General features: G+C 53.0%; 2 protein-coding genes across 3 annotated transcripts in view; both read left to right on the top strand.

Annotated features, from left to right (window-relative positions):
* Nucleotides 1-6,277, top strand: part of Gck (glucokinase) — a 49,363-nt gene extending 43,086 nt beyond the window's left edge. For both annotated transcript variants that reach the window (XM_021176873.1, XM_021176872.1), the window contains exons 5-10: nucleotides 79-174; nucleotides 280-379; nucleotides 2,522-2,705; nucleotides 3,813-3,968; nucleotides 4,766-4,999; nucleotides 5,257-6,277. In XM_021176873.1, coding sequence (XP_021032532.1) covers nucleotides 79-174; nucleotides 280-379; nucleotides 2,522-2,705; nucleotides 3,813-3,968; nucleotides 4,766-4,999; nucleotides 5,257-5,401 — 915 coding nt within the window. In that variant the 3' untranslated portion in view covers nucleotides 5,402-6,277. The remainder of the gene's footprint in view (nucleotides 1-78; nucleotides 175-279; nucleotides 380-2,521; nucleotides 2,706-3,812; nucleotides 3,969-4,765; nucleotides 5,000-5,256) is intronic.
* Nucleotides 6,278-8,233: 1,956 nt separating this feature from the next.
* On the top strand, nucleotides 8,234-10,410 carry Myl7 (myosin light chain 7). Its single transcript, XM_021177609.2, has 7 exons — nucleotides 8,234-8,291; nucleotides 8,503-8,616; nucleotides 8,807-8,882; nucleotides 9,104-9,208; nucleotides 9,649-9,727; nucleotides 9,874-9,922; nucleotides 10,266-10,410. Exons 1-7 carry the CDS (start codon nucleotides 8,289-8,291, stop codon nucleotides 10,365-10,367), a joined length of 528 nt encoding a protein of 175 aa, XP_021033268.1. The 5' UTR covers nucleotides 8,234-8,288; the 3' UTR covers nucleotides 10,368-10,410.
* Nucleotides 10,411-13,444: the final 3,034 nt, after the last annotated feature.

Raw genomic sequence — 13,444 nt, 5'->3', positions numbered from 1 at the left:
CATGGCCTTATGGCCTGGTTGGTTGAAGGCCACAGCTCCCTGTCAGTGCAGCAGCCATGAGGCTATCCTACCCTACAGGGCATCCTGCTCAACTGGACCAAGGGCTTCAAGGCCTCCGGAGCAGAAGGGAACAACATCGTGGGACTTCTCCGAGATGCTATCAAGAGGAGAGGGGTGAGCATAGCTTTGCCTGCCCTGAGGGGCTGTCCGCGGATGTTCTCCCTCACCACAGGGCCCTCTCCTCAGCTCCATGTCCACAGTCTCTGTACTTCTTGGCAGGACTTTGAGATGGATGTGGTGGCAATGGTAAATGACACGGTGGCCACAATGATCTCCTGCTACTATGAAGACCGCCAATGTGAGGTCGGCATGATTGTGGGTAAGGGCTTCTCCCCCTTGCAAACCTTGCAGGCTGCACAGGCTCATAGCACTCAATGCCAAAGCATTAAGAAGAGCCAGTCAGAACAGGCCTGGTGCCTGAGCCAGGCGGCCGGCCGTTGGGTGCGGTGACCTGGGAACTGGATGCTGACAGGAAGCACTTCAACGTGTGCAGCATCGAGGCGTTAGGTGGCCTGCCAGCTGCACACCTGCCCTGCCCATCTGGATGTAATTAAACCTCTTTATCTAGTCAAGTGACCACACTGTACAAATCTGTGCGAGTGGGAGAGAATCGGCAGAAATGGCGCCATTCATGTGGCTTGTCACCCCTGCCCCAGCCTGGCCCTGCCGCCAACAGCAGACCTAGCTCTGAATCTATGAACTGCCAGATCCTAAATCTACTCTGGAGGGAAGGAGATTCTAGAAAAAGAAACCAAAGCTAGCTCAAGCTCATCCCGCCCACCTCAATCAGGGGTCAGAGCTCCACACCAATGCCCTTCTCCCGCCCTGCCTCCCACTGTCTCAGAAGTTCCTGAGTTCTTCCAAAGCAGTATTTCAACCAAATCAGTTATCTGCTCTGCACACCGGTGTAGGGATGTATGTTTGGACTCTCTGGGCACTGATTACCCAGAAAACCCGTGTTTTAGGTGCTTCAGAGACAGATCTCCAATAATGTGTTTATATTCATAGGCTCTCATCTGTACTTACACTTGTGCAATAAATCCTGGAACTCATTTTGTAGACCAGGCTGGCCTCGAACTCAGAAATCTGCCTGCCTCTGCCTCCCAAGTGCTGGGATTAAAGGTGTGCGCCACCACACCTGGCTTTATAAACATCATTCATCTTATATTCATACATATATAAAACATTATAGGTGTACATATACACATACACACACATACATATACATATATTTGTTGCTGTTGTTGTTCTGAGACAGGGTCTCATTGTATAACCCTAGCTGTCCTAGAACTCACTCTGTAGACCAGGCCTCGAACTCACAGAGATCTATCTGTCTCAGCCTCCAGAGTGTTGAGACTAAAGGTACGTGCCACCACACCCGGCTACGTGCATATATTTTAGGCTCTAGCCTGACCCCTCTGCATCTCTTCTTATTTCCTACTTTTTTTAAAGATTTATTTATTTATAAATAAGTACACTGTATATAAGTACACTGTAGCTGTCTTCAGACACACCAGAAGAGGGAGTCAGATCTTGTTACGGATGGTTGTGAGCCACCATGTGGTTGCTGGGATTTGAACTCTGGACCTTCAGAAGAGCAGTCGGGTGCTCTTACCTGCTGAGCCATCTCACCAGCCCCCTATTTCCTACTTTTACTTTCAAACTTGGTAGTGAAAATTTCTCTCTCCAGATGTCCTTGGCTGTCCCTGCCTCTATGTTTCCTCCTTAACTTCTCCTGGGGCTCCCAAGACACTTCAATCTGAACTTAGCCCAGCCACCCGCAGCTACTCTGCCCAGGCACAGCTCCTCTGTGGCATGATCTGAAAGTGATGGGTATCTTTTGTTGGCACATGACAAACTGCAGCAGGCCCTGCCTACAGTGGCTTCTGGATGGTTCTGAGGTACCTACATGGTGCCTCACCATGGGGGGTTCAGGAGAGAGACTTCAAGATGTGCCTGCAGCGTGCTAGAGAGCAAGGGGCTGGAGAGATGGCTGAGCTGTTAAGAGCACTCAGTGTTCTTCCAGAGGACCTGGGTTCGATTCCAAGCACCCACATGGTGACCCACAACTGTCTGTAACTCTAGTTCCAGGGGATCTATACCCTCCACTGGCTTCTCTAGGAGTCAGACAGACACACATGTAGTGTGCAGACAGAACACTTATATACAGAACATTTTTAAAAATTTAAAACTATGACACCTCACATTCATTTCTGGTGTCAAACCCACATTGGCACACCTGGTTTTTCCTCCATCCCCCTGACTTTCCAGGTAAGGAGCTCTTGTTGGAGTGGAGGGCCATCTGCAGACTGACCCAGCTACTCTTCACTGCACAGCTGCTCCAGCCATCCAGCATCCACCCCGCCCCCTGGGTCTTATACCGTAAATGTGCCCCATCCTGTAGGCACTGGCTGCAAAGCCTGCTACATGGTCTTATAGCATAAATGTGCCCATCCCGTAGGCACTGGCTGCAACGCCTGCTACATGGAAGAGATGCAGAACGTGGAGCTGGTGGAAGGCGATGAGGGGCGCATGTGTGTCAACACAGAGTGGGGCGCCTTCGGGGACTCCGGTGAGCTGGACGAGTTCCTGCTGGAGTACGACCGGATGGTGGATGAGAGCTCAGTGAACCCCGGTCAGCAGCTGTAAGGATGCCCCCCCCCCGCCCTCCTAGCCCACCCCGGTGGCTGTGCTGGCTGGGCATGCCAAAGCTGACTCACAGCACATGATAAGTAGCCTGCTTTTAAGCAGCTCTGGGGAGAAGCAAGTTGATGAGCCGTCTGTGAGCTGGCTCTTTTCTTCAGCTCAGTTATCCCCTGACCTGTGAGGTGTGGAGCTGTCGTGGTGGTTAGTATAAAGTCCCACCTCTCTACTCCTATAGGTGGCCTGCCACCAGATGGCCCTGAAAGACCCTTAGCAAGGTTTATCTGGTTTAAGGAAGAAACCCCCAAAGTACATATGCATGCCAGTTCCACAAAATAAGTATTGGCATTTAGGGGAATGCTGTGGGTTGGCAGAGCATAGCTTGGGAACCAGCTGCCTTGAGTCATAGCTACTGCGGGGTATTGAGGTATACTCCTCTAATCTTGCCACTTAGGAGGCAGTCAGACAGATTTCTTTGTGTGCCAGGCCAGCCAGGATATATAGTAAGACCCTGTCTCAAAATAAAAGTAACTCAGTAAATAAAATGAATCGTGCCTGTTACCAGTTAGTCACCTATGTGGTACCATTCTCATGCTAACTATTTAATGAGTTTCCTCACAGACCCTCACGGGCCTCTGTTAGGTCATTTAATATCTGCTGGATTTCAAGACGAAAATATGGAGCCTCACACATTAGACAAAAATATACCAGGCTGCATGTGCCGTGCCGGGCACCAACCCTGTGAGCCACTGAGAATGGTTGTCACTAAATTCCAGGGTGTGGGCTTCGCACAAGGCCTGTCACCAGTAAGCTTTCAAAGGACCAGTGGCTCCTTAACTCTTTGTCCCTTTAATATGCCAGGGTCAGCACAGGGCCAGTTGTGCCCCTCAACTGGGTTAAAACTGTGCACGTTCTTAGGACCTGAGGTTTCTGAAGCCTCTATTTACAAATTGGGGGGTGGGGCAGGTTGTGAGGACAAGGACCTTGGATAATGGCTTGGGGGTGGGGATGAGAGGGATCAGTGCCCCACGTGGCCACCTCCTAACCAGAATAGGGCGCTTGGGGATTTCCCGATGGTCAGCTGGCATAACCGACTGTTGTGTATCCAGGTACGAAAAGATCATTGGTGGAAAGTACATGGGCGAGCTGGTACGACTTGTGCTGCTGAAGCTGGTGGACGAGAATCTTCTGTTCCACGGAGAGGCCTCAGAACAGCTGCGCACACGTGGCGCTTTTGAGACCCGTTTTGTGTCGCAGGTGGAGAGGTGCCGAAAAGGGGCAGGAGCAGGGGCCGAGTGCGGGAGGAGAAGGGATGGGGTGGGGACAGAGACTGGCTCAGTGGACACAGAGGGATGGAGCGGGGTTCTAAGGGAAGCAGAGTGTTACGTCAGGGGCGGGGGGGGGGGGACATGAAGCTAGGGCCAGCGCTCCTGGGCCTCTGAGTGTAGGGTTTTATAAAAAAAAAAAAAAAAAAAAAAAAAAAAAAAAAACTAAGGATATGTTTTGTAGAGCGTGGTATGGTGAGGTGGGAGGGGTGCCTCGGTGGGTCCACGCTGAGGCATCCCTTCCCCGTGAGGTACCAGCCACATGACGATGGGTATAGTGTATAGTAGAGTTTATTAAGGGAAAAGGAGTTAAGAAAGGAGGAGAGAGACAGAGAGTCACAGAGAGAAGAGGCCGCCAGGAACACGTGGAGAGAGAGGGGAGGGGAGAAAGGGACAAAGGGATGAGGAGATGAGAGTCTGAGAGAGAGCTGAGGAGAGCCCAAACAGTCCCTTTTATAGCAAGCCAGGCCTATCTAGCTGTTACCAGGTAACTGTTAGGCAGAGCCTAAAAGGAATGCTAACACTGAGTGTCCAGTGACTCAGTGTCCACGTTCCCCAGTCACTCCTCATTACCCAGAGTCAGCGTCTTTCAATTTCATGCTACAGCTCGGAGAATGTGGCATTGTCATCCTCACGACAGAGAAAATCCGAGGCTGACCAAAGGACTGCTGGGCAAGGCAGGGCATTCCCATTCCCCCAGGACCCTCAGTGACTTCCCTCCCCAATACCGCCCGCAGCGACTCTGGGGACCGAAGGCAGATTCGTAACATCCTGAGCACTCTGGGGCTTCGACCCTCTGTCGCCGACTGCGACATTGTGCGCCGTGCCTGTGAAAGCGTGTCCACTCGCGCCGCCCACATGTGCTCAGCAGGACTAGCGGGGGTCATAAATCGCATGCGCGAAAGCCGCAGTGAGGACGTGATGCGCATCACGGTGGGCGTGGATGGCTCCGTGTACAAGCTGCACCCGAGGTCAGCCTCCACCTTAGCTCGCGCTCCAACCTCCCGGGCTTCAAGGGAGGCTCCAAGGGTGCGGCTTTCAACTCCAGGCTTTTGTAGGCCGATCCTGCTTGATTCTCCCAGGGCCTGGAATACTGAATATACTGCAGTCTGGGGTGAGGGGTGGGAGTGAAGAGGTGGGGCGTGGGCTGCCGTGGCGTGGCGGGGTGGCAAAGGTGGAATCTAAAGGATGGGAGTAGAAATAGCAGCCCCATTTTCCTCCTGTTCAGCTTCAAGGAGCGGTTTCACGCCAGTGTGCGCAGGCTGACACCCAACTGCGAAATCACCTTCATCGAATCAGAGGAGGGCAGCGGCAGGGGAGCCGCACTGGTCTCTGCAGTGGCCTGCAAGAAGGCTTGCATGCTGGGCCAGTGAAATCCAGGCAAGGACAGGGACCTGAGTTCCACGGGGACTCCACACCCCGCAAATGCTCCCAGCCCACTAGGGCAGGAGACCTATTCTGCTGCTACCCCTGGAAAATGGGGAGAGGTCCCTGCAAGCTGAGTCAGCCAGTGAGACAGCCCTAGGGCTATCAGCCTGGGACGAGGGGCAAGAGGATCAGCGGCACCAAAAGCCTTTCTTGCTAGAATCAACTACAGAGAAAGGTGGAACACACTCAGGACTTGCTCTTCCAGCTTCTGGCCTCCCACAGCTGTGGGTCTGGCCTCCCAAGGGAGTGCCTCCTGGACTTGCAATGGCCTGGCTTCCCTGGGAACACACCTCCATGGGGAGGTAGCTTCAGCAGCTTTGCCAGACCAGACCTGGGCCCCCAGAAGAGTAAGGGCTGCTGGCCACCCAGACCTGGCTGTTTTCTTGCCTGTGGCTGAAGAGGCTGGGAAACCATGGGAGACCAACTCTCCAGCTACATGGAGGGGACTTTCCAGGCCACGAACATTCCAGAGACAGTCTCCTTCATATACCTCCACCCCTGAGTGGCTTACAGTTCCGGGATGAACCCTCCGAGAAGATGCCAGAGGATAGAGGCTCAGAGTCCTTGCTCTAGGGGACCTGAAGGGGGCGCCTCACTCTGCACTGTTAGGCGCTACCCCCTCCCTCAAGCAGGATGGCAGCTTCAGCACTCGAATCCGTGATCCAGGAAGAAAAGCAAGCCACCCGCAGCATCTCTCCAGGAAACCACCCAGGTCCCTCTCTCCCTCATCCCTGTCAGGTTTCCCAGATGCCATGCCGCCCTCTCTACACCAGCTTGGCACCATGGGGGAGTTTTTAATTAAATATTTAAAACTACTTAAACATGGCCTGCTGATTGTTCTTTGGCCTCTGTGCATACTGATGGTGGTGAAAGCATACGAAGAAATGTCACTGATATACACAGATCCTCCCTAAACTTGGCCGGGTCTCAATTTGCTGTGTCCTCCAGACACTATACCCAGGGGCCTGTGAGAGGTAGGCTATAGGAATGTGGAGGCATGGGGACACTAGGGGTACTGAATAGCCCCTGCTGGGCCCAGACCCCACCCCCACCCCCAGCTGCCCTTGCAACACGTGAAAGATAGAGGCTAGAATGCCAGGCTAGCTGCCACTCTGCAGAGGGGAGGGGTTGGTCCAGCTCTAGGATGGTCTCAGCAACATTCTATCTCAGAACCAAGGAGGAAGCAATATGGGCCAAGGCTAGGAGCTATTGAACAGTTTCTAAGGTCCCTCCGGAGGCTCTACCTCAGATGAAATCTACCTAATGCTTTTCTATGCAGCATGAATATGCCTTCAGGTGAACAGACTTGTATGTGTTTAATGTACATTTATCTCTCAATGGGACTACCCAGGAAGTCAAAGACTTACTCTGTTCTCTGCTTCAGAAAAAAAAAAAAATCCCAAATTGGTGGTTCTGTGGGAAAGTCACATTTTCCTTGAAACCTTGCTGTTTTCTGGTAATTCTCGTGTAGAATCGCTCCTGATCAGCTTTACTTTCTTGAACCAACACGAGCATTTGCACTAACAGAGTACAACACCCCTATTGGCACACTCACACTCACACATTGGAACAGGCTTTCAGTCTTTCATCTTCTCGTCCATACTGGGATCCGAGGCATTGTGCTGGATTGTTTGTTTGTTTTGTTTTGTCTCTCTTTACACATCCAACTTGAATGACTGAACTTTGTTTTCAGATAGGTAGGAGGGTGTTATAAAATATTCATACAAAAGGAGGCCTTGGAGTTGTGTGCGGTACAGACTTGTAATCCCAGCACCAGCCTGGGAAACATCGAGAGTTCCAGGCTAGCCTTGGCTACATAGCCGACCCTATCTCAAAATAAAAGAGGATGGAGTGGGACTTGAGTCCTAGCAGGAGAGAATGGCCACATCCTAACCCACCTTCATAGCCACATCGCGGTGAAGACGAGCACTGAACCTAGTCAGAGACCTACTCATGATCTCCCCTAAGCCGCCCAGCTTCTCTCACTCCTCTGCCACACAGAAGTTGACTGCTGCACAATTCAGAGACACGAGATGGTCTTTGTGGCCAGTTTCACAAGAACCCAAAACTTTTCCCGTGAAACAGCATCATGCAGGCCTGCCACGTGCCAGGGCCTCTGGATTCCAGATGTGGAGCAGGCTGGGTGCCCAGAAGGCTACAGCTGTCAGCTGGGAATGTCAGAGAGAATTTGGAGGAGGAGGGTAGAGTTGAGATGGAGCTTAAGAAGCACAAGACTCTGAATAGGGTGGGTACGCGTGTCTCAGCAGGACAGGCTGCGTGAAGAGTGCATGTCTGAATGTAGGGAGAGCAGCATTCGGTCACTCCAATCCTGAGTTACCCCCAAATCAAGCAAATGGTCCTGTGGGGCTCACAGCCTGGTCTGTGAACTGCTGTCTGTCCATTGTCAGATGGCCAGCAGGCCAGAACTCAGGGGTTTTATCTGACCCAGGGGATTCTCAGAATCATGTACTGCTTCCCAAGCCCAGAGTATAGACAGCACTAGTCAGGTGAGAGGACGGTCAGATGCAGGCATCAGAGGGAATCACACCACCATGGCCTGGAATAGCAAACGTTTGGAGCGACTCTGACCAGGGAAGACATGAAGCCTGGTCACAAGAGATGGACGGATGGACCCTAGGATGTTACACTTGGGGGCCTGAAGGTTACCAGGAGTGTGAATGGGATCTACTTGGGACCCTGTCTCTCTCCACCAGCAGGGGCTTCCAAGTTTAGCCCAGTCATCCATTCCTCTCCTTATTTGGGCCTCTGGGTGATAAGGCTGAGACATAAAGAGCTGGGTGGCATGATCACTCAGTCAGACCGCCACAGATCATGGTGAGTGCTGGGTGGGGAACAAGAGACCAGGTGCTAATCTCTGAGCTGCCAGGGACAGAGCCAGGGACTTGTGTGCCTGTGCTGGACTCAGGGGAGTGATCTTGGGGTGGGGAAAGGCACCTCTCCCTGGCACTCCCATGAGACTACATGAGGTAGGGAGGAGGTCTTTGGAGAACTGGAGAGAGGACCCCTCTGATCATCAGTATTACAGGCCAGTAGGAAGGCTGGGACCCGAGGCAAGGCTGCAGCCACCAAGCAGGCGCAACGAGGCTCTTCCAATGTCTTCTCAATGTTCGAACAAGCCCAGATTCAGGAATTCAAGGAAGTGAGTAGCCTATCTCAAACAGCCTCTCCCCGATCCAGGGGAGCCACTTCATACCCCATGCACACGGCTCTCCTCTGAGGGTCAGTGGTCCTGCCTCCAACCTCGATCATACTACCTGAGACTCCCCTTACCCACCTTCCCTGGAAGGGATGGGGTGAGCAGCTCCCACCTGAAGGCCATCTCCTCACAGGCCTTCAGCTGCATTGACCAGAACAGGGATGGGATCATCTGCAAATCAGACCTGAAGGAGACCTATTCCCAGCTCGGTGAGTGGATCCAGGAGCAACCTCCAAGGGACCAGGCTTGTTCACCTCAGGCACTTGCTCCGAGAAAGGACAGTGCCTCGCCCTTTCTCTCCTCCATAGCCTCATTCAGGCAGGAATCCCCCTTCCCCACCTGCCATCCAGCTAGAGCTGCCCCTGCCTCTGCCCTCTGCCTGGGAAGCCTGGGAGGGCGGCCTGGGTCACCTCAAGTCCTACTCTCCTAGGGAGGGTAAGTGTCCCAGAGGAAGAGCTGGACGCCATGCTGCAGGAAGGGAAGGGTCCCATCAACTTCACCGTCTTCCTCACACTCTTCGGGGAGAAGCTCAATGGTGAGTTGGCAGGAGGTCGGAGTCTCCTTAGCCACAGCGCAAACCCGACCTCACCTGACCCGGGAGCCCCACGTGAGGCTCAACGTAACTCCCCTGAAACCTGCGCACCCTGCCTGCCCAGGGCCAACGCAGAGGATGTGGAACGCCTGAACTGACTTAGGTTCAGAAAATATCCACTTCCTAATCGCAGTTTTGACTTCCCAGCCCGGCCTGCCAACCCCTTTGATGCCCAAGAAACACTCTGAACCCCGACACACGTCTCTTCTGCACCCTCCATTCTACCCCACCCCACCTTTATTCACTCGATATAGCCCGAGCCCTTCAGGCCCCAGTACAACGAAGCTCCCTTGTACTCCAAGTTCATCCTGGGTGGGGCCTCGCGGCAGGGGATCTGAGAGTTCACTTGGCTGCCTCGCCCCGCCCTCCCCCTCCCCCTCCAGGGACGGACCCCGAGGAAGCCATCCTGAGTGCCTTCCGCATGTTCGACCCCAGTGGCCAGGGGGTGGTGAACAAGGAAGAGTAAGTGAGGCCCTTTCATGCCCCAGGGCCGGCGCCATGGGGAAACCCAGAGGGTGGTGAGGTTTTGTGCGCCTCGGGCAGGTGCACCTCAGTTCTACCCTGGGCCCCAGCCTCGCACTCCCAGCTCAGGCATTCTCTTTCCTCAGGTTCAAGCAGCTTCTCATGACCCAGGCAGACAAGTTCTCTCCTGCTGAGGTGAGACACCCAAACCCACCAACTCCTGTTCCTGTCATGACCCGCTGCCCTTCCCTCACGCCCCCCACAGGGCTGTGTTGGTGGGAGCCAAATGGATAACAGGATCTTCTGAGAGGAGATATAGGCTCTGTTAAAACCCAAATGGGAGGATGCAGACTCCCAAGAGGGTGGGTTTATCTCTGTGGTGAGCCCTTTGGCCCCTTCCCCATTGGGCCTGTTTCCTAATCTGTTCAGAAACAGGAAAATCCAGCAGACTGCAGTTTGGGGTTGAAAAGGCTGAGTCCGGAAGCACAGCTGTTGGGACAGGGTATCATAGGGTGACATCTCTGCTGTCCCCCTGCAGGTAGAGCAACTGTTTGCGCTGACACCCATGGACCTGGCCGGCAACATCGACTACAAGTCTCTCTGCTACATCATCACCCACGGGGATGAGAAAGAGGAGTAGACAGGCTGAGGTCACCTCAATAAACTCGGTGTCTGAACTAGAACTGAGGTGTTGGCTTGACTGTGGCAGATGGGCTGGAGGGGGACCCCACAGGGGACCACCTTGAGTCACCCTACACCACCAAGTAAAATATGAACCTCTATTTTGCCCACTGCTGAACTCCAAGAGAGGAAACAGGGTACACACAACCTCCATGAGGCCCAGGAATGAGCCACAAGTGGGCAACCCAGTTCTTGATGTCTGGGGAAGGAAGAAACAAACTTGCTGGACCCTTTCTGCCCAACATCCAGCTAGAGGATGCAGCCCCAGGGACTCCCAACCACATAGCCTTCCTGTGCACTCAGGTCTACTGCCCACTCTCCTCTTGATGTGTTGCCTGCCTGTGTGGGCCTATGGGAAAACCACAGGCAGAACTCGATGCTGGCTCTGCAGCGCAAGCCTTGCCTAGCATGTTCTATGTCCTGGATTCCATTCCCAGCAAGCACCTCTCCCTTAGGTGGGGGAATCACAATCATATTGGGATTATAGGAACATTTTGACATGATGGGACATGACGCTGGACGCAGAGCCAGATCACATGCAAATGCTGAAAACTGGTCTCCTGCTTAATGAGGCCCTCACTAAGGGTTCTGTCACTGGGTCACACAACTGGGGTTTAGGGACTGCCCCTACAGAATTGTTAGTCTCCCTGGTATCTCCCTTCTCTGTCAAACCACAGGTTGCAGAAACAGGTGATTCTCCACACAAGTACCTAGGAAGAGTCAGGAAGCTAGTGAGCGCTCAGGCAGGCCGGAGCTGAGCAGGTCTCAGAGCTCTGCCTCCCTCTAAGCCTGCCACAATGGCCAGAAGCTTGGAGCTGGGATGAGGTGAGAGGAGAGGGAAAGGGGGGGAGTGGGGAGGGAAGGGAACTAACGTTTACACCATCCCTTCCTGAAGGCAGGCAGGAAAAGGCCTTTTTACCTGGGCAGGTGCTTGGCACTGGCCTCTATCCGAACCTGACAACTTAACTAGAGACTTGAGGTTCAAATCAGTCATTTGGTGGATCAGCGGATAAGAACACTGACCGCTCTTCCAAAGGTCCTGAGTTCAAATCCCAGCAACCACATGGTGGCTCACGACAACCCGTAATGAGATCTGACGTCCTCTTCTGGTGCGTCTGAAGTCAGCTACAGTGTACTTATGTATAATAAATGAATCTTTAAAAAAAAAAAAAAGCAGTCATTGCAGTTTCTGTGGCTCATGGGGTCATAAAACCACAGCCTTTGCCCACCCTTCCATCCAGAGGGAAGTGCAGCCGTTTCCCTGGGAGTGCTAACCGGCACAGGGTAGATAACCTAGGAGCTGTCCTGATCTGGTGACAGGCTTACAGACTGCTTTCACCTCGCAAGGAATATGTGCAACCCACGGCTCTTTGCAGACATTGCCGAAGACTGGAATGCACAGAAAGAAGGTCTCAGGAGTGAGGCCAGTGGTGAATGGCCGTTATCACAGCACCCAGAAGGCAGGGCCGGGGGGTTGAGAGTCAAAGCCAGCCTGGGCCAAATAGCAGAACCATCTTTCAGAAAGCGAATCTATAGGTTGGATGTGGTCTTCGCATTTTGCATTGTCTTTGAGCAGTTTCAAGCTCTGGAGTCATGAGGAACCAGTAGCCAGCCCCTGGCTTTCAGATGCAAGGAGCTGGTGCAGGCCATGTCCTCTCCGCTCAGTCAGAGAGGCCAGGCTTCATCTGCAGAGCAGATTCAGCTCAGCCTTCCAGATTGCCCAACATGTGGTGCTCCTTGAATCTGCTTCCAAACTATTTGTAAAATCTCACTGTGTCTCTCATGAATGAGCAAATAAATCTTCCCCGGGCATTCATTTTGTTTCATACTTGAGTCATATGTCCTACTTTGCACCTGTTAAAAGGCCAGAGAGAGCTCATGTATGATGATGAGGATCTTAGAATCCCCAGAACCTACAGGGGAAAGCTGGATGTGGTGGTGAGTGCTGGTAACCCAGTACTGTGGAGTCAGAGTGCTTGTAACCCAGTAGGTACTGTGGAGTCAGGGGCAGGTGGATTCCTGGGGCTCACTGGCCAGCCAGGCTAGACTAATTGGTAACAAGCCAAGTGAAATACTCTGTCTCAAAAAAAAAAAAAAAAAAAAAAAAAAGGCAGACATTCCTGAGGAATGGCACCCAAGGTTTCACACACACATTAGTGTGCATGGCTCCAGGACACACTCACACCCACACAGCCCTGGGTCCCACCTGCCATTGCAGCTTCCCCTGAAAAGCAGACCTAAGACATACAGCAGGGCCTCAGGAGCCCATGCTTCAGGCTGCACCCAAGTTCTGTGTGGCTTGAGATTAGGCCTCTATACTCTGTACTCCCACCCCCCCCACCCTGCACCCCAGTTATTCCTGAGGCTTCTTTAAGGGGCCTTATCAGACAAACCCTCCACCTCTGATCCTTCTGTCTTCTTGAATCCCAGGAAGCCTCCTTGTTCTGAAGACACTGTACTCCAATCCAAGGTGAACATTCCAGATTCTCCAGAGCTCTCTGGCCTCTAGAACCTCCCAACCTATTTTACCCCAGGGCCCCACATCATGACCCTGCCCCCAAGCTTCTTGCTCTACATCAGCACCAGAGTTCCCCATCTCCCTGGATGGACTCTAGTCACCTTCTGCCCCTCCTCTTTTAGAGAAGCCCACCCATCCCCACCTGTGCCCCAGCAGACCCTGGATGTAAAGGCCCGTGGGAGCCTCTTTTCCCTACAATGTGGTTACCTAACAGCAGCTGTTGGTCTTCTCTGGGCATTCAGGGCAGGGCCCACTGCAGAGCACCGTGCCCTAATATCATCTTTAAGGGACAGATGCAGAGCCATGTAGAAGATGATTCTTAAAATAAGAAAAAGTTAAATTTTGCTCTCATAGAAGGTGAACATGAAGCCGTAATGGGGGGGGGGGGAAGTGGAGAGAAGAACGAGAGCTGAGGTCACTTCAAGGAGAAATAAGCTCTAATTGCCGTGGCACAGGAAGGGGCTACAGAGAACAACAGGGGCCCTGGTGTCTCACAGAACCTACAAGGGTGGATGCTG

The sequence above is a fragment of the Mus caroli genome, chromosome 11 (genome assembly GCF_900094665.2).
Source record: "Mus caroli chromosome 11, CAROLI_EIJ_v1.1, whole genome shotgun sequence".
NCBI classification, from domain to species: domain Eukaryota; kingdom Metazoa; phylum Chordata; class Mammalia; order Rodentia; family Muridae; genus Mus; species Mus caroli.
This window is presented reverse-complemented; position numbering and strand designations above follow the sequence as displayed.